The sequence below is a fragment of the Chelonia mydas genome, chromosome 8, assembly GCF_015237465.2.
Source record: "Chelonia mydas isolate rCheMyd1 chromosome 8, rCheMyd1.pri.v2, whole genome shotgun sequence".
NCBI lineage: Eukaryota > Metazoa > Chordata > Testudines > Cheloniidae > Chelonia > Chelonia mydas.
Window position 1 is genome coordinate 91,306,586 of NC_057854.1, and position 23,445 is coordinate 91,330,030.

Below are 23,445 nucleotides of genomic sequence, written 5' to 3' on the forward strand. Positions count from 1 at the left end.
TTCTAGTATTTATAATTTAATATACTTAATGCAGTAATGGTTCTGGGTTGCACAATTGAAAATCATTTTGGTTGTAAATTGATTTTTAGCTTTACAGTGTCTTACAGTGGTTAATTTAGAGATTGTTTAATTGAAATTGAGGAAAGAAAGGATAATAAATATAATATTCTATATTTACATTGGAGTGGGGTAACCTGTTTTTCAGATTTTTAAGGATTTATTAATGTGTCTCTCTACCTTCTATTTTTTTAATATAAAAGATAGTTGGAAGGGGAGTTTGTATTGCACTTAGAAAATATATTACCAATTTTATTTTTTCCTTCATTTAGAGTTATTTCTCCAGAGGCGGGGCAATGTTCATTGGAATGATCATAAGTCCTTATAACCGAAATAATCCTCTTCCATATTCCCAGATTACTTGTCTGGTTATTAGTGATGAGATTAGTTCTGATGGCTCATACCGTAAGTATCTGAACTAATTACTTTTACCCCACTCCTCTTGATCCTTCAGGATTTTAGATGGAACATTTATATTCTCAACATTTGAACAAGGGTTTGAAGGATTCTCTCATCTCTGAAGTTGGGCAGCTTTCCCTGGCAAATGGAGGGGCTTAAACCATCAGTTCCTGCATAATCTCACTTTCACTTTAAAAAACCATTAGTATTTTGTGACCTCATGAGTGTAAAGAAATACTTCCAAGTATACAGAGATCTAGTGTTGTCTTCATGGCTGCATACAGACATGTATTGTCTCTGTTGCTGCTCATGGGTTTCCCAAATCACAGCCAAGTGAAGTTATCAAGACTGGTCAGTTTCTCTGTTGGTTTTCAGAACTCTGTGGACACCAGTGAAACCCTTAAGAATTATGTCACTTTCACTCTGCTCATAGTTTGCTGAAGCAGCAGACACAGGGTGGTCCTCCTCCCTCCATGCCTATCACAGAGATCTAGAAAGAGGGGTGGAGAAGCAAAGAAAAGAGATTGATGAAGGGGTAGAATAACATGATGCTCCTTTTCAGCAGTTGGGAATTTGGTGTGCAGAGGGGGTTCACACTAATCATACCTATCAGCCAGAGGCTAATATGAAAAGATGTAGTCCTAAACAGATTCCGGGATTGATAACTTGGCAGGAATCCCAGCTCTCTTCCCCTTTCCAGCAGTACAGAATGGGCTACTTATAAGGATGTTGCCCATAGACCTTGCAGGTTTGCTCCATTCCACCCAGTCTCACATATCAACTCTGGCTAGTAAGTATCCCTTAAATTTATCAATTCTTGACTTGGATATTTTGATAACTAATAAATAGCATGTAGGGAGGCAGAATGTTGATGGAAAAACCCACTAACACCTCACAGAAGAATCTGAATCCCATTCCATGAAGACACCTTTCATTTATTCTCATCTCATGTCCCTTTTTTAAAAAATTACTAGAGACACTTTGTAAAAAAAAAAAATTACAAGGACTATAAGAATTGATCTGTTTCCTGTGTTTACTCCCTTGCTGATCTGAGGCAAAGTCACAGGATAACAGTCCATAAGTAGAGTTAATTTTTCCTGTTCCACAGTTCATAAATGCTGCCCCCTAACTCAGCCTTTGCCTCCAAACATCAGGGACTTGAATCTTGCAGTGTTGGGGAAGATAGATAGATCTGACACTTCCCTCATTATGTTTTATAATGGCCTGTAGTGAGGACAGACCAACCACCTGGAATGTGCTTCCCAATGCTGTGGGCAGAGTATAGATGACCTTTTTGTGGTACTCCTTGATTATCATACTGACAGCGTCACACAGAGTAACCCTGGTCCTGCCATCTTGACTTTCCTATGACTCAGAGCTAAAGTGCCTGTGACTGATACCTGGCCTTAGTCGTTGTCGTCTTTTTGTTACGTAAATTGTGGAGACGACTTGTTTTCAGGTGGCAAATAGATATAGTACAAGGAGTAAATACATTTTTCTTAAATGTAACCTTTTGGAAATCAAACACTGGCATCTTATCTGGAATATTAACCATGTGGCCACCTTCCCAGTTAGTACATATAGAAATATAATTCATACACAGGTCTTAAAAAACAAATCTGTTTCTTTCTATACAATTGTTCCTGTTAATTAAATAAATCACAATAGATACATAGTATATTTTTCTGTGTCTTTCATGATGCCTCAGTGATTCCGTAAGGGTTTGCGAAGCACTCTAATAATTGCATTATTCATTGGGGTTTTTTTTCATATTTAACTCTGGTGCAGCTATGTTCTGTTGTGGCAAAAATATGTGAGTTCATGGGAAATGGACAGAAATTGAAGTTTCACATCAGTGATAACTATTTGAGTGGATGAACGTTCTTGCTCTTGAAAGTCCATTTTGCACTGACTGAACATTTTTTCAAATCTAAGGTGTTTTCACATAGTAAATTGTAGCTCTTGCCTTCTTTTTCTTTGAGGTTTTGAATGAAGGTGTGCGAATCAGCTCATCATATTTTTGTGGTCCTGAAAAGGCTTATTTTTAATGTTTACTAAAATTTACTGTCTTCACTCAGGTTATCTGGTAACTGATTTGTGGGCTAGTAGTCATCCTCTTGCATTCTATGTATATTGCTTTTTAGGTTGGTTCATCTATGCCCATCCTCAGTAATGTAACTAGAAGTTTTAAAACTGAATTTCTTGCTTAGAAACTTAACTTTCCTTACTCTCTCTTACCCTCCCCCCAAACTCGGGTAACAGTCCGTCACCATAGTATCAGCCACCACACCTTACTTGTGAATAAAAAAGAATACATATTACCCATGTGGTTTAATCCACAGGGAACACTGGGACACTAGCCAAGAGATGAGAAATGTGACCTTAAAAATAAAAAAAAAAAGGGGGAGATAAATTATAAAATGTTTAGTTTTGCTGTTTTACTATTCTTTTGCAGAGATATTTTGTTTCGAAAGTTTAACCCCAAACAAAAATGTGGTATAATTTAATGAAAAAAACTGTTTTTCTACCAAACTTAAATTTGAAGCCTTAAACTAGCTGACAGTGTCACTTCAACCTGCTTAGTTTTGGTAAGTAATAGGTTTGCAAGTTATTGTTGCTGCAACAAGCATAAGTAAAGTATGAACAGTTGCAAGGAAGGAAGGAGATTGCTTCCAGATTTGAAGAGGAGTGGCAGGTATAAGGGAACCAGGGAGTAATCATGTTTTAATGATTTACAGGCCTGCCTTACAAGTTTGAAGTACATCAGATGTTGGAAGAACCTCAGTGGGAATTAGTGTTTGAAAAAACAAGATGGATAATCGAAAAATACAGGCTCTCTCATAGGTGTGTGTGTGTGTGTTTGCTTGCAATATACTTGTTTTTAAGATAAGCCAATTTACAATTTTTATGTATTTATTATTAGTATTTCAATAGAAAACAGTTTCGTCCATTTCATCCAACCAAGACTTTTTATATTTCTTCCAACAGCAGTGTCCCCATGGATAAAATCTTTCACAGGGATTCTGACCTGACCTGTTTGCAAAAAGTAAGCATTTAAATTTTTAAAATGTCACTTCTTTTGGAGTAATCTGAAACATCTGTAATCTCAGCTATGAAAATCACAATTTTAGGTCAGTTGCAATAAATATCTTTTATATTGCAGCTCATAATTTTATTTACCATAACTATGAAAATAAGGTTGGGTTATGTTTCCAAACTTGCTGTTGACTTCATTTTTGGAGTTGAGGCCAATGATTAAAGCAATATTTGACGTTTTAACCTTAATTAAAAGGGGGAAAAAAGCAAATTATTTCCTCTTCTCTGCTTGTTTGACTGCTATTAATGTCAACAAGAGTTGTTGCACATTGAGAGAATTAGTCTCCTAAGTCCTTTATCCTATTCTTAAAATGGTGTTGCACCATATTTGTCGTGCATACGTGAGAATTTGTTTTCCAATCAGTGTAATCATTTTTATGAAGTTCTAAATAATTGAATCTGTAACATTAATTGTATAAACAAGACAGAAAATTTGCTCAAAGCAAAAGTCATATAAACAGAAGACATGCAATAATTACTCTCATTTATTTTTTTCTCTCAACATGACTGTTCATAAACAATTTAAATCTAAAATTGAATTGGCAGAAAGATCTTTTGAATTTAACTATTGTATGATTTATGGTGAAGAATCCTGTGCATAATTGTCTATAGAATAATGCAAATCCTGTGTTGCAAAGATTATTATTTCATAGCCAATTATTGAGTACAAACTGATCACCAGCTAATGTCAGAAATAATTGTTCCCTTAAGCACAGTTGATCCAGTTGTGCTTGGCTTTCCTCTGAAGCAGTTGGTGTAGGGAACTCTCTGAGTCAGGGCCCCAGACTAAAAGGGATCACTGATCTGTTTCTTTATGGTAATCTCTGTATACACTTTTTATATTGAACGGTTTCTGCAAACTTGCCAAATGAATCAAGGTTTACTTTTACAGCATTTATCAGCTAGAAAGACAAAACAGTTTCTTCAGTTTTTTCTACTGAAACTTCTAAGTTGAGCAGTTATGTGTTTCTGAATTTAATAATAATTTTCTTTTATACTAGCTTTTGGAGTGTATGAGGAAGACTCTGGGCAAGGTAACGAACTGCTTCATTGCTGAAGAATTCTTGACTCAGATAGAAAACTTATTCCTTTCTAGCTACAAAAGTGAGAAGCAGAATAATACAACTGAAGAAAATAAGAACATGTCCCCAAATGAATTGCCAATGTGATGGCTTTTTCAGTGTTGAAATTTCAGTTGTATGGACTAATGTCCATTGTTCCTCTTTCAAAGTTATTGTCTCAGTTGACAACAATAGGGACATAATCCAGTATTTCAAATAGTGTAATGGTTCTAAAAGACATTTAGAAAACCTCTAACAAACGTTTTCTGATTACATATGAAATTTTTATTTTTTACATTCTGAAAAATTATCGAATAGTATCACAAACTTTGGGTTATCAGTTGGCCAGCAACCTATCATTGGGAAGGACAAGCTGAAATACAGAACACTGTTTTTGTGCCTAAAGGAGAGGGTCCCTCCTCTAAGTCTTTGAAAATGGAATTTTGGCCTTCATCATGTCCTCAGATACACATTGTATTGAGAGTTAGATGTGTACATCAGAGGGAAGAATTTGTCCCGTAGTGCTTTGTGTCGTCTGTATTTGCATAATTCTGCAGATGAGATTTATACCACTCTATCACTGCAAAGATTATAGTCTAGTTGATACTAATTTTCCTGGTATCTACCATAAACTTTTACTCTGCTCAGTTTAATCCATTCTGTTTCTTTCTGACCCACTACAGACAATTTTTTTTCTGGCATATCCTTCCCCACCTTCCATAATACATGGAAATAAGGCTAGCAGGTCATACTTATTTGTCACTTCTTGTTGTCACTGTTTTCAGTGGAAACAATAAGTTCTGGTTATTGCATGTTGCACTCTTTCCTTTCTATCTTCCATATTACAGAGACACAGTGCTGTCTTGTTCTATCAGATCATCATGATTTGTCATTTTCAGTTGCCATTGTTTCGAATGGAAACAATAGCTTCTGGTTCTCACAGGTTAATGCGATATGGCAAAATCTAGCGCTGTATTGTAGCAGCCAGAAAAATGTTTGTCGCAACTGCATAACAGAAAAGAAAATGAAGTGCACATGTGTCTCTTTACAATAGCAATTTAACAAGTAACTACAATGTTCATATTGGCTTCTAATACAATTATATATTCAGATAAATTAGTGCCAGGTAAGCAGATTGATTTGTAATTGAATCTCAAGAGAAATACTGTTATCAGAAATCGTAACTTCTAAACATTTTATTGGCTGTATCACAGTGTGTAAATTATTGTAGAAGGATATGCAGTGGTGGATTTCTTCCTGAATCATGGGCAAACTGTTGATGAGTGTACACTTACTACTGTATGTGAAGAATATCTTGGCCAAAATGTCTGAGATGTTTGAAAACAGAGAGTAACCAAGAACTTAGATTATCCCTGTGTTTATGGGATCTAGTTACCGTATAAAATGTACATTTTAATTTTCTATCTGGCCCTGTGTAACAAAAATGCGATTTAAAGTATTTCAGATTTACATCTTAACTTCATCTTGTTCTGTGCACTTAGGGGAAAAAAAACTATATTAACAATTAAAAGTGAGGATTGCAAAACTTTAATATTGTGGGATCACATCCCAAGTAGATACCTGTTTCCAAGAAGGTAAAATCAGCTGTTGTTGTGTTTTCTAAAATGGAGTTTAGTCCCTTTTCATTTCAAAATGGACAATGCGGAACCTAATTTTAGAAAAAACATGGACATACATAACTAGAAACTCTTTCCAGGCTGTATTCAAGACCTATTGTCTTAATAATATTAGAGAACCTTTTGCACTGTGTAAATCTGTAGATAAGAGGCTTTGGATTCTAGTGTGATATGTATAGTCCATCAATTTAAAAGCAGTGCAATCCTTATATATGTATACACGCACACATTGATCCAATCTGTGGACCTTTTATTTCCCCTAGATTGCATGTAATGTGAAATGCCATCTCTCTCCTCTTTCTTAAATGAAAGTATTGCATGGCTCTCAGTATTTCTAGCTGTAGACTACACATCTTGCTCACAAAAGAGATTTCCCATCTCCCTCAGTTTAAATTTTGGAGTATTCCTTTATCAAGTATTGTGTTGCAGTTTTCAGTGGTTTTATACGTTACTCCATAAAAAATTCATATTGTATATATCTGTACTAAAATACGTTGTAAATAGTTATTTGTAGAAACAAAATCATTTGTCAAAATACTTGAACCGCAAGTATAACTGCAGTACGTGGTAGACGTCATGTCTTTGTTCTGGGTGTTATGTTTCCCGTCATTTAAAAAAAAAAAAAAAAAAAAATACTGTGAGACAGTACTGCTAAAATAATGGAAACTAAGTTTGCTGGCTGCGCTGCCCCCTTTTGAATGATTAAAGTGAGCAAAAAACATTAAAAATGATGTACATTTGATTTAAAAGAGTCGTATATACAGTGTCAACTAAGACGTTTTGGGTACAGGATGTTTTAAATTGTAGAGTCTGAGTCACTCTGACTTGCACATCAACACTCCGATCCTGCAATCCCATTCTCATGAGTGGACTCTTGTGCGTGCCCAGAGACCTGTTCACTCAGTTTACAAGTAGAATTAGGGTCCAAATTTGCTTAGTATACTTGTAGAAAAAATGGTTTTAACTGCTATTGCTGCAAACTTAATCCTGGATCTAAAATCCAAGCTGTTTTTTTTCTGGTTCATGCATCGTAGCCAGTAATAAATGTATTTTGTTTCACTGGCAGTAATTGGTCCAGTAAAAGTTATTACTTTGCCCATCTTCTCCCTGTCATATCCTGGGACCACAAGGCTACAACACCACTGCAAACGAGTAATAAGTGCAGCATTTGTAGTAATAGTTAACAGTTCTGTTGACAGTATGTGAACCAGAAGAGAACGCAGTTCACTCTTCCTTAGTGTTGTCAGCTATGCAGTGCTAATATGACTTTAAAAACATATCTTTCTCACTATAGTAACAAATCTGACTTGAAACGCATAGAGAATAATTTCTTTTTACTAAGAAATCTCTATTTTTTTACCCAGACATTTTTCTGACCAGCACCATGTTTTCAGTATGACTGTGCTGGAGTGTGCTATTTAATCTTTTATAACCTGTCCTATTTTGCCATGATCACTTGCTCAGAAGAGAGAAGAAAATAGTAAGCAACATCTTAGAAGACCCAATTTAAACTGAAGTACTCAACAACTAAAACCAAGTTGACCGAAGTACTTTAAATTGAATCTGTCTTGATGCTGTGATCAGCTGAGCTCACTGCAATATTATGAAACACCTCTCCTTTGGGAAATGAAAATGACAAGCTCTCTTCATCCACTGTATATGTGGTAACTACCATGAATGCTGTGTGTGTGCACTGAGTACATATATACTTACATGTGTATTTGGCTGTTGTTCTAAGTTTTAAAGACCCAATTGTTTGCAGTATTTATTCACAGGGCTTTATACCATGTACTTTACTTGTACATCAATATCTTAAAAACCCCAAAATAAATAAGAAGTTAATTTCCTAGGAAAACTGTTTAAGTTGAAGGAATTCATGCACAGTACTGTCATTGCCCATGAGAAGTTATACACGTTTACATGTTGCTCAGACATGGTTAGTATTCCTGGTAGCTATTTTTAGAATGTTCTTTCACTGAAAGATTGTGTATCAAGTAACCCTAGAGCTGTATTATTTGTTTGTAATAGTTCCCTGTCTCTTGAAATAACTTAAGAATTGGCTATGAAGCACAAATTATCACTAAAAATGATGTGATTCACATAAGTTTGATAAGCACCAGTAGATGGAGCTCTGTTACACTGATTTATTTAACTAAAAATGTAATACTTTAATATAGCATTTCCCACCTGAAGATATTAGTGTTTTTGGAATGTTAGTTAGGCCTGATTGTTCCTTCTTTCCACCAATCCCTTCCCATAAAATCTTTAAAGTTTTTGTACTACATTAAAAACTGAGTGTGAGAGAAGGGGAGTCAGAAACACACTTGGTTCTAATATGCTATCACCCTGATTGCTTCGTTTCGATAGTGTATCAATTCTCCCCACCTTCTATTTACTTTTTGTCTTTTTAGAATATAAGGTAATTGGGGCATGGGCTCTCTTGTATAGCGCCTAGCACAGTGGGACCCTGATTCTGATCAGGGCTTATTATGGGTGCTACTGCAATGTAAATAATTCCGGTAATGATGGACTTGCTCAAGGTCACATAAGAAGTCTGTGGTAAAGCAAGTGATTGAACTGCAATCTCCCAAGTCCTAGGCTAATGCTCAAACCATCGGACCATCCTTCCTCAAGCATGTAATAGAGGCAGGAACCGAACCCTGTTCTCAAGACTCCCAGTCCTGGGTGGGAATTCATTAAATGAAATTGAGCTGATCTGAAATAAGAGTTTCGTCCCAAGCTGGGTGAGACAACATCAAGAAATCATTCTATCCAGTGCGTATAAGACAAATTATTAACTGGTTATTAGTTTTTATGGGCTGTAGATTGGGGTAGTTTTGCGTCTTTCATTTAATCTTTTCATTCTTTTGACTGTCTTCTTTGGAAAGTTATCTTGTAATCCGTTAGGGCAGGTCTGATTGGGGTGATAGATACATTTTCCATGATGGTCTTTTTTCACCAGGAAGTAATCCTGGCATAAATTCGGCTGATCTAACTGGGAACTGGATCAGGGAAGAAGGTATAGGAGTTATGGAGTGGAAAGAGACGAAGATAGAAGGAAAGCCGCACTGGGAGAGGGCAAAGCATACCACAAGAAGGAATGCTGAGGCAGTGATGCACCAATGGGTCTGAAAAGGGAAGCCTACTGTGCTGTTACCGCTGATTGCCGAATAAGCCAGGAAAGGAAATATGTTTGCAGGGTGTTTTCATATAGTTCCATAGATTCAGCGCTATGGCAGTAGGTGGTTGTGAACCCTGAAATTCTGTTTGATGCTGAACAAAGTATTTAGTGGCCTAGACTAAAATATTCTGGTAATTTTGTATTGGAAGTGTCTTGCTGTTTAATATGGTGCCCTATGTCTGAGATTTAGAAGCAGGCAGAGAAAGTGTTCCCATGGAAGCAGAAAACATTGCAGAAATAATTCTGTGTACATTTCCTACAAGATTAGTTAGTTAATTAGCGTTTGCTGAACTAAATGGTTGATTCTTTTAGTACCTGGGCTTATTCTAGCATGGGTCCAAAAGAGGAAACTTGAATGGTTTTATGACATAGAGAAGGCACATCAGATACTGATTTTGTTTTTGAGATAAAAATCTTACATGAAGCAGTTTTTCTGTCCCCTCTTCTATCCCCACTTACATGCAGCAAAATTTTGTGCAGTAGTCTGATTGTTTTGGTACGTTATGTAAATCTATCACGAAAGTTAAAAATAGAATTCTCCCCTTCCCCAGACTGTTTTGCATCTCAAGGAGTTTGGCTGATGTGTCCGTCACTGATTACCTCTTCTGTCCCATAATGTTACGGGGCAGAATATTTCTGCACCTGGCCACCTACTGATGGGGGAGGCAACAAATGTAATTTTCAATATAATAAATGACAAAGGCAATAAAGATCTTCCCACAGGTAGGGGGCTAGACTATCAGTAGTTCCACCACTGCGGTACTCCTCCAGTATCAGGCATCTTTTCCAGTTATCTGTAGCTCTCCTGTCTATGTGACCTTGGGCAAACCACTTAACTTCTTTGTGTTTCAGTTTCCTTACCTGTAAAATGGGGATAATACCTACCAATAAAATCTGGCGTAAGGATAAGTCCATTAAGGTTTCTAAAGCACTTTGGATATGTCTACACAGCAGCTAGACACCGATAGCTGGCCCGGGCTAGCTGACTCTGGCTTGGGCTGTGGAGCTGTTTTATTGCTGTGTAGACTTCCGGACGCAGGCTGGAGCCCTTGCTCTAGGACACTGCAAGGTGGGAGGGTTCCAGAACCTGAGCTCCAGCCCGAGCCCTGAAGTCTACACAGCAATGAAACAGCCCTGAGGCCCAAGCCCTCCAGACCTGAGTTGGTGGGTATGGGCCAGCCGTGAGTTCTTCTTTGCTGTGAAGACATACCCTTTGAGATCATTGGATGATATGTATGAGCAAAGTATTATTAAAAAGTGGCAGAACACTACATTTATACGGCACTTTACAAACTCATAAGAGCAGCCATACTGGGTCAGACCAAAAGATCATCTAGCCCAGTATCCTGTCTTCTGACAGTGGCCAATTCTAGGTGCCCCAGAGGGAATGAACAGAACCGGTAATCATCAAGTGATCCTTTCCCTGTTGCCCATTCCCAGCTTCTGGCAAACAGACACCATCCCTGCCCATCCTGGCTAATAGCCATTAATGGAGCTATCGTCCGTGAACTTATCTAGTTCTTTTTTGAACCTGTTTATAGTCTTGGCCTTCACAACATCCTCTGGCAAAGAGTTCCACAGACTGACTGTGTTTTGTGTGAAAGTATACTTCCTTTTGTTTGTTTTGTCAACTATCAAACTTGTCAACTATCTTGAGTAGTTTTGTATCATCTGCAAATTTTGCCACCTCGCTGTTTACCCCCTGTCAAGGTTCCTCCCCCACTCTGAATGCTAGGGTACAGATGTGGGGACCTGCATGAAACCTCCTAAGCTTATCTTTACCAGCTTAAGTCAAAACTTCCCCAAGGTACAAAATATTCCACCCTTTGTCCTTGGATTGGCCGCTACCGCCACCAAACAAATACTGGTTACTGGGGAAGAGCTGTTTGGAAATGTCTTTCCCCCCAAATACTTCCCAAAACCTTGCACCCCACTTCCTGGACAAGGTTTGGTAAAAAGCCTCACCAATTTGCTGAGGTGACTACAGACCCAGACCCTTGGATCTTAAGAACAATGAACAATCCTCACAACACTTGCACCCCCCTTTTTCTGGGAAATGTTGGATAAAAAGCCTCACCAATTTGCATAGGTGACCACAGACCCAAACCCTTGGATCTGAGAACGGTGAAAAAGCATTCAGTTTTCTTACAAGAAGACTTTTAATAGAAATAGAAGTAAATAGAAGTAAAGAAATCCCCTCTGTAAAATCAGGATGGTAGATACCTTACAGGGTAATTAGATTCAAAACATAGAGAATCCCTCTAGGCAAAACCCTAAGTTAAAAAAAGATACACAGACAGAAATAGTTATTCTATTCAGCACAATTCTTTTCTCAGCCATTTAAAGAAATCATAATCTAACACGTACCTAGCTAGATTACTTACTAAAAGTTCTAAGACTCCATTCCTGGCCTATCCCCGGCAAAGGCAGCGTAAAGACAGACACACAGACCCTTTGTTTCTCTCCCTCCTCTCAGCTTTTGAAAGTATCTTGTCTCCTCATTGGTCATTTTGGTCAGGTGCCAGCGAGGTTACCTTTAGCTTCTTAACCCTTTACAGGTGAGGAGTTTTCCTCTGGCCAGGAGGGATTTTAAAGGGGTTTACCCTTCCCTTTATATTTATGACACCCCCTTATCCAAATCATTTATGAATATGTTAAATAGGACTGGTCCCAGTACAGACCTGTGTGGGATACCACTATTTACCCCCCTCCATTCTGAAAACTCACCATTTATTCCTACCCTTTGTTTCCTATCTTTTAACCAGTTACTAGTCCATGGGAGGACCTTTCCTCTTATCCCATGACAGCTTACTTTGCTTAAGATCCTTTGATGAGGGACCTTGTCAAAGGCTTTCTGAAAATCTAAGTACACTATATCCACTGGATTACTCCTTGTCCACATGCTTTTTGATCCCCTCAGAGAATTCTAGTAGATTGTTGAGGTATGATTTCCCTTTACAAAAACCATGTTGACTACCCCCAACAAATTACATTCATCTATGTATCTGACATTTTTGTTCTTTATTATAGTTTCAACCAGTTTGCCTGGTACTGAAGTCAGGCTTACTGGCCTGTAATTGCCAGGATCACCCCTGGAGCCCTTTTTAAAAGTTGGTGTCATATTAGTTATCCTCCAGTCATTTGGTACAGAAGCTGATTTAAATGATAGGTTGCAGGCTAGTTAGTATTTCTGCAGTTTCACATGAGAGTTCCTTCGGAACTCTTTGGTAAATACCATCTGGTCCTGGTGACTTATGACTGTTTAGTTTATCAATTTGTTCTAAAACCTCCTCTAATGACACCTCAATGTAGGACAGTTCCTCAGATTTGTCACCTAAAAAGAATGGCTCAGGTTTGGGAATCTCCTTCACATCCTCAGCTGTGAAGACTGATGCAAATAATTCATTTAGTTTCTCCGCAATGGCCTTATCGTCCTCGAGAGCTCCTTTAGCATCTCAATCGTCCAGTGTCTCCACTGGTTGTTTAGCAGGCTTCCTGCTTCTGATATAGTTAAAAAAAAAAAAAAATCTGTTACTTTTTGAATCTTTGGCTAGCTGTTCTTCAAATTCTTTTTTGACTTTCCTAATTATATTTTTACACTTGTGGGCAGATTCTCAACTCATGTACATTATAGCTCCATTGAAGTCAAGGGCTGACAGTTTACACCAGTTGAGGAGATCTCTGAGTTAAAAAACTCCAGAATGAAAACAAAAAAAACAGAGTTTATAACATAAAAGAGACAAGACAAGTGGAAGACAAGACATGGCTAAGAAAGGAAGGGTGAGGAGAGAGGGTCGGTGAGGCTAAAGAAGGAAATGCACCTAAAAGAACTGGTCTTGGAGGTGGTGCACTGACTTGACTGGGAGACTCTTCCAAGGTGACAGGGTAAAAGAGTCAAGGGTGAGTGGTTGGGGAGGAGTGTGGAGTGCAAGTAGAGGTGTTTGAGGAAATGAGAGCAGAGATGCAGGCAGGGAGAGTGAAGGTGCTGTAGTAAGAGACAGGAAGCTAGCTAAGGGATGGATTTGAGGAGATGGGTGATAAGTTTGGAGTGGCTGGAGAGGAGGATGATTTCATTTGCAGTATTTTCAATGGATTGAAGATGGAAGGCTGTGAAGGAGGTTACAGTAATCATGGACACATGACCAAACCATGGGCAACAGCTTTAGTAATGTGGGAGGGGAGTGAAAAGAAGGTAGATATCAGTGATATTAAAGAGGAAAAAGCAACATGGTTTAGCAAGAGACTGAATACCAGGAGAGAAGAACTGAAACAAACCACGCCACATATATTATAAAAAAAATATGAAATTAGAGTTGGAAATACTATTACTTAGCAATTTCACATGTAGGTCTCAGAGTTCTTTCCAAAGGCGTGTGATACTATTTTCATTTTACAGAGGGAAAAACAGACACAGAGCAGTGCAGTGACTTGCTCAAGGTCACAAAATGAGCCAGTACAGGAAACAGGAGTAAATCTAGGAATTTACCTACTTCATCTTCCTGGCAATGAAGGATTATTCCCTACACTGTATTTTATAACAATTGTTCTTATTCAATTCCAGATAGAGAGGGGGCTAAGCCACCAATTTCAGCTCCAGGTCTGAGCTTCCTTAAAGTTTAAGGGTATTTGGATCTGCTGGTTTGGTTTAGGCCCATATTTGGTTGTAAATACGAATTGGCAACCACTGTAGCTTCCTAATAATTCATCCACTATTTACAATGCCTTACATTAAATAAAGGGCAGGCTCTGGGAAAACCCCTGTGGAGGTAGAGTTTGAATATGGGTTTTTTCCAGGACCCATTCCTGTGAGTTACAGAGTGCCTGAGGGTGCTCAGCATCTTGCACAAGCTGCTCAGCATATCTCAGTTTCAGGCGTTTGTGCTTAACCAACTCTGCGGGCAATGAGCAAGTCGAACGTCTGACCTCTACTGGCAGCAGTAGGAAGATGTGAAAACAGTGACTTGTGTAGGGTGGACTGTTAAGTAATTTGGAACACTGCCCACAGAGCAATTACCCCACCATCAGAAATTTGAGTATCTCCAGAAACTGCCATGACAATATCAACCACTCTATAAGGTAACAGAACAAGTGTGAAAGTTTTTGTATTTTTTATTGGTTTGGGCTAAATAGTATATCAAAGGGAAGTAGGAGGGGCAGAAACCATCCTTGAAGGAAGGAATGCCTAGAAGGAAGGAATGCCCCAGCTGTTTTAGAAATGAAAGTATAATCTGCAACTGAAGAAACTGTCAACCCAGCATCGATTTGACATTGCAGCTGCTCTGGGATTTTATTGGAGCAGAGTAAAAGGAACTTTTGGTATAGCAAAACAAAACTGAAATCCCCAAGCAATAAGAAACCAGACAATACAACTGCACGGGAGCTGCAAGACAGAGGATTGGGAAACTATGGCCGCCTTACTGCTTTGTGCTCCCTTCAGAGGAGGAGCAGATTGTGTGATCATGGAGGAGACAGTGGAGTCCAGGGATCCAAGAGAAAAGGAAGCATTAGTCAGAGCTATCTCTCTGTGGTTCTGCCAGCCTAGCCCTGTCCTTGGCAGCACAGCTCCTTTTGGAGCCATACTGCTCCTCACTCCATTGTTCATGCCTGGGGCTAGTACCCCCTCACCAAAGACAGCGTAAGCATGGGAGCTCATGTTCCTAGGAGCAGTATTATCCAAATGGTATTTGCCATGCCAAGGAGACTGAGGGCTGGTCCACCCATCCGCTTCTCCTGCCTGCGGTATCATCGCCCCGACACAGATCCTAATGAGCGCCCCTTCCTAGCTGCCGATCAGGACTGCTCTGAGGGGAATCCAGGCCTCTGTGCTCTGAATGCCCTGGGGTGCATTAAGCTCCTGGAACCTCAATGGAGTCCTGCCGCTGCCCCAATCTTGTGGTCCCTAGTCACGCGCTCAGGCCGTAGACCTTCTAACCGGCACCCCCTCTGAGTGCTTTAACCTGCCATGCAACTGCCTAGCCCTCCTAGGTCCAGTGCTAACCCTTCAGTACTCCCCTCTCTCAGACCTCCACCAAAAGGGTGTGAAGCTTCTGGTTTACAGTTTAACTCCCTCAGGGGCACCCAGCAGTTGTAAACGGTCAACGCACACACTTTGTTCAGTTACTCGACTTTATGCTCTTTATTTAACAGATAAAGCACAGGAGAGTACCTCTCATACAAAACAATGACACCTTCCTACATGCTATGTCTCACTAGCTCACCCTTCCCGTGCGTGTTCTTGAGGGATCAGATGTGTTTTGTCAGGCAGGCAGCGTCCTCTGGCCCCTTGCCTACCTTGCAGCCGCAGCCTCCCTCATCTTAAACTAGTGCAAAATGGTTCTCTTTCTCTTCTCTCTTATACTAGCACTGGTGCTCCTGGTCTGCTATCTCTTGATCCCAGTCTTCTGGCGGCTGTGTTTCTTCTCCAGCTGCAGCTTCTGCTCTAGCTGTTGAGCGGTCCACGGTTCCTGTTGCCGTGGTGTACTCAGTCTGGACGGAATGTGGGGCTGCCTCTGTCAGGCTCTTCCTTGTTTGTCAGGGTGGGGAACCTCAACCCATAGTTGGGGCAGCAAATCCTTTGGGAGACATTATAAAAGGTAAGGGCAAAAATGCCATTTACAGACTCAGCCTGTCCAGGAATTAAGACAGTGCACTCCCCTAGGCTGCTGGCGGGCACCTTAGTTATACCCACTTCTTTAGGGGGAGATGTGACAGCTAAGGCAATTTCGTGCAATATCCTGGACAAACCATATTGAATTAAGTTTATGCATCGTTGTGGGCCAAGGATTGTATGTAAATCCACGGGGGAGGGAGATCACAGCCCTCCAAAAACTAAGAAGAGTGGGGGTGGGTAAGCAAATTCATTCAGGTTGTAACATGTCCAGAGAGCTACCACCACCTGGAGGGAGGCTTGCATACACTAGTTCACACTGGATTCTGCAGGGACCAACAAAGAAAGGAGTTTTGAGTAAATAGCTGAGTTAAAACTGACTCAAGGCTTTCATTCTGATCCAGCAAATGGGCAAGACCTTTGGTCTAAGGCATGCTGCCAATCCTTTCTGAGAAGGGCTGGAAAGACTTGTCTGTTCTGTGTTCTTGTTCTGAGCTGTAGGGGTTATGAACTTGTAACCACAAGAAAACTCCTTGGTGTGGTTTGAAGGACTGTTCACCTGCCAGAGTCCTTGGAGTCAGGGGGTGATCTCTGGTAAGCTTAGTATGCAGGTAGGTTCTTTTATTGTTTTTAATGTTTTCTCTATCATGCTTTTTCCTTAAGAGTAAATATGCTTGCGTAGGAAGAGCTGTCTGTTAACTTAACTGTGGCAATTACACTGTTTACTGTTTCTGAGGAGAAAAGTAAAGCAGGCCTGCTTAGGCTGTCTGACTTTGCTGGACTATAAGCAGGGAGCTGAATAGCCTGAAAATACCTCAGTCAGGAGTGGGAGAGATGCGTGTCTCAGCCCAAGAGAAGCAACAGCTGGGGATCCAGAAACCTATGAGTTGATGCCTTTGCTGGACCATAGAAGGGAAATACATGTGCTGTTGCCCTGAATTGTGACATCCCTCATCCCATCTCTAATTATGGCACTTCTCCCCCATAATATCAGGGCAGTGAGGCTTCCACAAACACCAGCGTGGGTTGCTGTCCTCCCTTTTGTGTGTTTCCTTGATCCAGTTCCCATCTGCACAGGGCCCTAACTGAGTTTATACATTCAGGAGATGGAAACAGAGATAGAAAGAAGGGGCTCGGGCACGCTCACATTATCTTAAAAAACTGTGTTTGTGTGTTCTGACCCACAGGGCAGGCCCAATGGCATTTCTGTGTTTGGAGAAGCCACGTTTTATATTGGGGTGTGTGTTGTTTGCCTGTCGTGTTTCCTTGTTCAGCAGGAGGGAGGGAGGCAGGGTGGAATGGTGGGGAGTTATTGCCACTCCCTGAAGGTATAATTGAAGAAGGTGCAGCTCGCTGACTTCTCTGTGGGTTTTCTGTATTGCCAGAGACCAGTTGTTTGTGAGCAGAACCTGTCCAGCAGGTCTGATTTGGGTTGAGTAATAGGGAGCGGCTCACCAATACACAAAAACGAGGAGACTGGCTGTCAGTGGGCTTAGTTTTCAGACAGCCCTTGCCATTTCTTCCCACAGGCTTCTTCCTCTCTTTCTCCCTTGAACATGGAATCTAGATTTGGAGTTGTGCTGGTTTTGATCTTGGCAGCTGCATCATCATCTACCCAGAAGAACTGTATCTGTGCAACCAACAGACGGGCTCTATGCACTGAAGACACATCTGGGAACTGCTTCTGCACGTTGGTGGGTTCAAGTCAAAGGGTGAATTGTTCAGTGTTGACTTCAAAATGCCTACTGATGAAGGCAGAAATGAGCTCCGCAAAGGGCAGGCGCTTCTCTAAACCTGAGCATGGCTTTTTAGACAATGATGGAGTTTACAATCCAGACTGTGAGAACAGTGGTATCTTCAAAGCCAGGCAGTGCAATCAGACTGACACCTGCTGGTGCGTGAACTCTGCTGGGGTGAGAAGAACTGATAAGGGTGACAAAAACCTAAAATGCAGTGAACTAGTCAGAACTAACTGGATCTTCATCAAACTGAAACACAAGGAGAGGTCTAAAGCTTTCCATGCTTCTGAAGTGGCAAATGGTCTGAGACAAATCATTCAGAACAGATACAAGCTGCATCCAAAGTACATCACTGCCATTGAGTATGAATACCCATTCATCCATATTGACCTGAAGCAAAATGCTTCCCAGAAATCCAACGGAGATGTCGATATAGCTGATGTGGCTTATTACTTTGAAAAAGATGTTAAACTTGACTCCATATTTCACCGTAGTAATGCGTTCAACCTCTCCGTTAACGGAGAGCCTTTGGATGTGGAAGGAATTTTAATTTACTATGTGGATGAAAAGCCACCAGAGTTTTCTATGAAACGTCTGACTGCTGGCGTTATTGCTGTGTTGGCAGTAGTGATATTGACTATTATTGCTGGGATTACTGTACTGGTTATTACCAGGAGGCGGACCGGGAAGTATGAGAAGGTCGAGATCAAGGAGATGGGTGAAATGAGACGAGGACAGAACTCATAGCTGCCTTAATCTGAAGACAGAAATTAAGACTTTGATGAGAAGGAAGCAGAAATGGGAAGATTATTCAATGTTTGTGTGGGGATGCTGGGGTATTTTTTATTTCTAGTTTTAAAACAATGGTTTTCTAAAATCCTAAATGAGCTTAGATTAGTAAAGTGGTATTAACTAGTATAAATTAATTTGAGAGTTGATTATCAAAATCACCTGAAAAGAAAAGATGAGCATCTTAGCCCAAAGTTTTCCAATTGTACAGTTGTATTTTTAAGGGGACAAGAAAGTTATTTGTACTTCCTAGCTATTTAGCGTAATTTATAATACCTACATTTGTATTACTAAAGAGCCTGTTAAACTTGTTTAAACATTTTATGAGGACTTTTTTTTGCACAATCAGGTGCTGAAGCTTGAATATGTGCTGTCTGACTCACTTGTATAATTAGGGTTGGCTTTCTGTTTTCAATGACATTTTTAAAGTTACTATCTTTGATGAAGTTGCTGGAACTTTTTTGTTTTCACCAACTTTAAACTTAATAAATTCCACCCAAAACAAAACAAAAAATTTGTGATCTCTTCCAGACGAACACAGCTGCTACTCTGAAACCTTCCAGACTTACGGTATCACAGCCTTCTGTGCTGACTCATTTGTCGAAGGAATATAAAACATAACTTTCCAGGTGCAAATATTCTGAAATTCAAAGTTGATCAGACAACCTTGTGCTCTAATCCTGCACATGCTTTCCAATGAGGGTCTGACCATTTGTAGTCATTACAGATTCATTGGCACTTTTTCTAAGAGTGGGAGAGCTAACCTTGCTTTCCTGGCCAAATTCCAACTCTGGTCATTGGTTTCTCTCTATCCAAACGTCCCTTGCAGTTCCAATAGAAAAAGGTATTCTTCACTGTTTAACAGCCCACAGCAATACCACACAATGTTTTAGGACAAGTTGTGAAGAGACCTTTACCTCATTCAAGCTGTAGGGGAAATTGAGGTAAGCAGAATATAATTACCCAACCCAGAACTTGGCCAAGACATCAGAATTGGACACTAGTCACCTACCACTATACAAAATCTTTTGCTATGTAGCATCATCACCTTAAAGGACAAAGGGAAAGACGGGAAAAAAATGGGGGTGGGGAGGGAATAATGGTAGTTCTTAAATGTTGGAATACTGGCAGAATTGGTGCATTCTCTGGGCTGCTGATGGACATCTAAAGTTCTATCAGCCTAATTAGATTTCTTTCAAAACGTGATCACTTCAAGCAGGCATTCCAACAGGGTCAGCCATCTGATTCACATAATCTGCCCTCAATTTCACTGTTTTGCAAACCAAATAACCATCCATTGTTGTGTGGCTCCTATGGATAATTGTTTACTAAAGACACATGAAAACTCCAATGCCCAGGAAAAAATGATGGGACTTAGTGTGGCCATGGGATTGGATACTCGAATGGGCATCAGGGACTGGGTTCTATTTCCAGCTTTGCCAGTGACCTGCTGTGTGACATAGGACAAGTTACTACACCTTTCTGTTCCTCAGTTTCCCCATCTGTGATGGAGATAATACTGACCCTTCCCTACTTTGAAACTGCTTTGAGATATATGGATAAAAATTGCTATATAGGAGCTAAATGCTGTTGTTATTCACTTATTTGTAAGAACCAATTGGGCTTTATTACAGGAAGACCAACTGACTGCAATTGTTGTAATACAGTAAAGCTTGAAAGCAGATGCATATTATTTATTTCACATTTTTCCACCAATATGACATTAGATTTTGTATCATCCTGCCAGAAACATCAACACACAATTCAAATATTAAGAATTTTGGGGCTGGGACTATCATTTATTAATATGCTTGTGCACTGCCTCGCACAGCAGAGTCCAACCTGTTTGTGGTCTTTAAATACCACTGCAGTATAAATGTTAAATAATAACGAGAGATGGGCCTGAACCAAATCCCCAGATCAGAATTCCCCCACACTATAGGTAAGTTCTGAGACTAGCCTCGCTCCATACCCAAACTTTGTGATTGGCCTTGCTCTGTATAATGAGCTGAACTAAAAAATCTGAACCTGAGCATCCCTTAACTTTGGAGATACTTGATATCTCTTGGAGTCCTCCTTTCTTACACAGAAAATGTGCAACATGGGCAGTGGCAAAGCAGTCCTGGCATTGCCTTACCAAGGGGTCGCAGCCAGGAGGACCGTCTTCCAGGATGATGAAGTTGTACAGTCTCCATGCCCGTTTGATCTTTGACTTCTTTTCTGACATTTCCCCCAAGGGTGCCAGTTGTAGCAGTGCTTTCTTTTTTATGACAAAGAGACCAGTTCACTAGGAACTGGATTGCCATCACCAAACCCATTTCTAGTACAGGCCAAAGCATAGCCACTAGATGCTAACACCACCAACCAATCAATACGAGAATGGATTTGACCTAGAAAATCAGAGATAAAAGACCTATATTCTAGTAGTAGTTGCCTGAACCACATCCGTTACTACTATAATGTTATATCTGGGCTGTTCGTATGATGCAGATTAAACTCTCTCTCTTATGCACACACAGCCTTAGTAATGCAGGAATTGGGAGTGCAATAACAGCCACTTCTTCAGCCCCTGAGCTGAAAAATAGGGGTTACAAACCCCAAGCATCCCTTGTATGAGAATTTGTGGCCACTGCAGGTGATTGTGAATCCAATGGCCACCCTGCCAACTCTCCATAGGCACATCCACACTGCTTTATGTGGATTCCATCTCTGCCACATGCAAGTGTTTCAGAGTTTCCTTGCAGGTTCACTCCATGTTGCCCACTCCAATGAAGCCACAGTGGTTCTGTTGCATTAGGGATCTTTGGTGGCCCCAAAGCAGCTAGGTAAATTTCACAGTGGGTGAATTTAGTGGCATTATTTACGTTACAATTCCAGTTTACTGGAGTTTGGCTATTATTTTTCTTGCGTCTATATACATACTCTATGCCTAAGAATGTCAGCCCGACTGGCAGGCCGGATGGCTTTAAAGGGGTGGAATTCCAACTAGTGCAACCCCTTTACACCCACTGAGCTGGGCTGGATGTTGAATTTTTAAAAAAATTTGGCCATCAGCATCAGGGCTATTTTTATGAAAAATCTGGCCCCCATTGTGAATGTTGAGCACTTGAAAATCTGTTCTTGGATTATTTCTTCCACAAGAATATAACAAAGGAAGATGCAACACTATTAAAATCCTGGGGAAATTATTGGATTCATATCAAATTGTTTAACTTACTGTGGGAATTTGGTACAGTTTTATCAACTGGATTCCAACAGTTTATACCAACCACCAGAATTTCACCAAAGTGAGCCAGTGGAAATCTGAGACTGTTAGGGCTTGATCCCGCTCTTTTTTAGTACCTGAATGGCTCCTCAATGCTTGGGGCTCTAGGGATGTTCCAGTTGGGAGTAGAAATTGGTGACAGTCAGGTATTTCTTTTGATACAGTTTTGTGTATTTACAAAGAATGTACAAAGTCCTTTGTCTCCAAACACAGAAGGAATCAAGTAGCAGGAAGAGGCTTCTTTTGCTTACAGCACCAAGAACACCGTATTCGGCCTGCACCCATGATCCAAAAACCTCTCTTTAGGTTTCTTCCAGGGTCAGACGCCATGTTTTCAGCTGCTCCTTCTGGCTGTTTGGCTGTCCCTCGATCTCCCAATTTTGTCTGTTCTGCCTTCTCTCACACACACCTGCTCAGACATTTACCAAGGGCAACCCTCCACCCGCTAGCTAGTGCTTGTTTCTGGGCAGACTCTATTAGACCTTGTTTTAGGTGTAGCCCTTTAACTGTCTCTACAACTACCTTAAGTGTAGTGTGTGTTCACACAAATTTTAACTCAATGCACAACAAGGTTTCACCCAGCTCCTAATAATATCAAAATTCTCAGGATTGGGCCTTACTTGAAGCTTTGTAGCACTCAGAACACATGTACTCCCTTACTACAAGAGGAGCTGCATTTCTTCAAAGGGATCAAATCCTGAAATGCACCTGTTCCAGGGTTTTTTGGACTCTGCTTCATGTTATGCCAGCGATGTTTTGCATTACTAGAGTTTGGCTTATTACAAAGGAATTGGGGGCAGTTTTCCGAATGAGGGAGAGGAATAAATCAGACCAATGATCAGTTAAATATTAGTGGCCAAATTCTGCTCTCAATTCTATCCATGCAGTTATACCCAGTTTTTTTCAATAGGGTTGCATGGGTATAGTTAGGAACAGAATTTCTAAAAAGCGAGGCCGTTTTCACTATTGTTTGGGGATGAGAATTAGGAGTTTGGGATTTTCTTCCTACCCCTGTAACTGGCTTGCTGAGTAATTTTTGATGAATCAGTTTTTAACCTTTGTGTTCTGAGTCCTCATATGTAGCATGGCGGTGACAGCACCAAACCATATTTCCTTAGTGATCTGATTTCCACTGATGAATGGTTAGTATCAGTAATAAAAACAGTATGAACAACAATTAGCCACGGCAATGGCTGAGTAGAAGCATACAGCTGACCAAGTTGTATCACATGGAAGATCCTAGCAGATAAAACAAAATATTTTGAGCAGCTGTAGTGGTATTTTGGGAGCTTTCGTCTTTTTTAGGGGATAGGGTAGAGACAAGACATTCATACAGTATCATCCATGCTATTATAAATTAGCAAAGAACCACTGACTAAAACATATGGGTTGTGGTCAGTTATTTCTTTATATGTCATTGTGAACCAGTGGTCTCTGTGTGGTGCTCCATGTCAGGAAAAGCACTAAGGTACTCAAGTGGGGGTGATGCCATATATGTCACCAATTATTCAAAAGAACAGAGAGATTAATTGTAGCACAGAGAACACCTCTGTGAATTATGTCATTCTAATTGGAGTAAAGCCATGTAAAGCTACCAGAGGAAGAGGACTTTAA

The 23,445-nt window shown here is 40.2% G+C and overlaps 2 protein-coding genes across 8 annotated transcripts in view; both read left to right on the forward strand.

The window, feature by feature from the left end:
- MYSM1 (Myb like, SWIRM and MPN domains 1) overlaps window positions 1-8,105 on the forward strand; it is a 30,281-nt gene extending 22,176 nt beyond the window's left edge. For 3 of the 5 annotated variants that reach the window (XM_037907783.2, XM_037907785.2, XM_043552577.1), the window contains 4 exons: window positions 330-462; window positions 3,195-3,300; window positions 3,445-3,502; window positions 4,554-8,105. In XM_037907783.2, coding sequence (XP_037763711.2) covers window positions 330-462; window positions 3,195-3,300; window positions 3,445-3,502; window positions 4,554-4,721 — 465 coding nt within the window. In that variant the 3' untranslated portion in view covers window positions 4,722-8,105. The remainder of the gene's footprint in view (window positions 1-329; window positions 463-3,194; window positions 3,301-3,444; window positions 3,503-4,553) is intronic. The other 2 variants (XM_037907784.2, XM_043552576.1) reach the window with 1 other exon arrangement.
- A 4,802-nt stretch (window positions 8,106-12,907) lies between these two features.
- Window positions 12,908-19,073, forward strand: TACSTD2 (tumor associated calcium signal transducer 2). 3 transcript variants are annotated; one of them, XM_037907788.2, is made up of 2 exons: window positions 12,908-17,276; window positions 17,568-19,073. In XM_037907788.2, the coding sequence occupies exon 2, from the start codon at window positions 17,595-17,597 to the stop codon at window positions 18,522-18,524; it is 930 nt and encodes a 309-aa protein (XP_037763716.1). In that variant the 5' UTR covers window positions 12,908-17,276; window positions 17,568-17,594; the 3' UTR covers window positions 18,525-19,073. The 3 variants fall into 3 exon arrangements, with proteins under 3 accessions (XP_037763716.1, XP_027677336.1, XP_007059113.1); XM_027821535.3 differs by having other exon boundaries at window positions 12,908-16,649; XM_007059051.4 differs by having other exon boundaries at window positions 12,908-16,632.
- The last annotated feature ends 4,372 nt before the right edge of the window (window positions 19,074-23,445 follow it).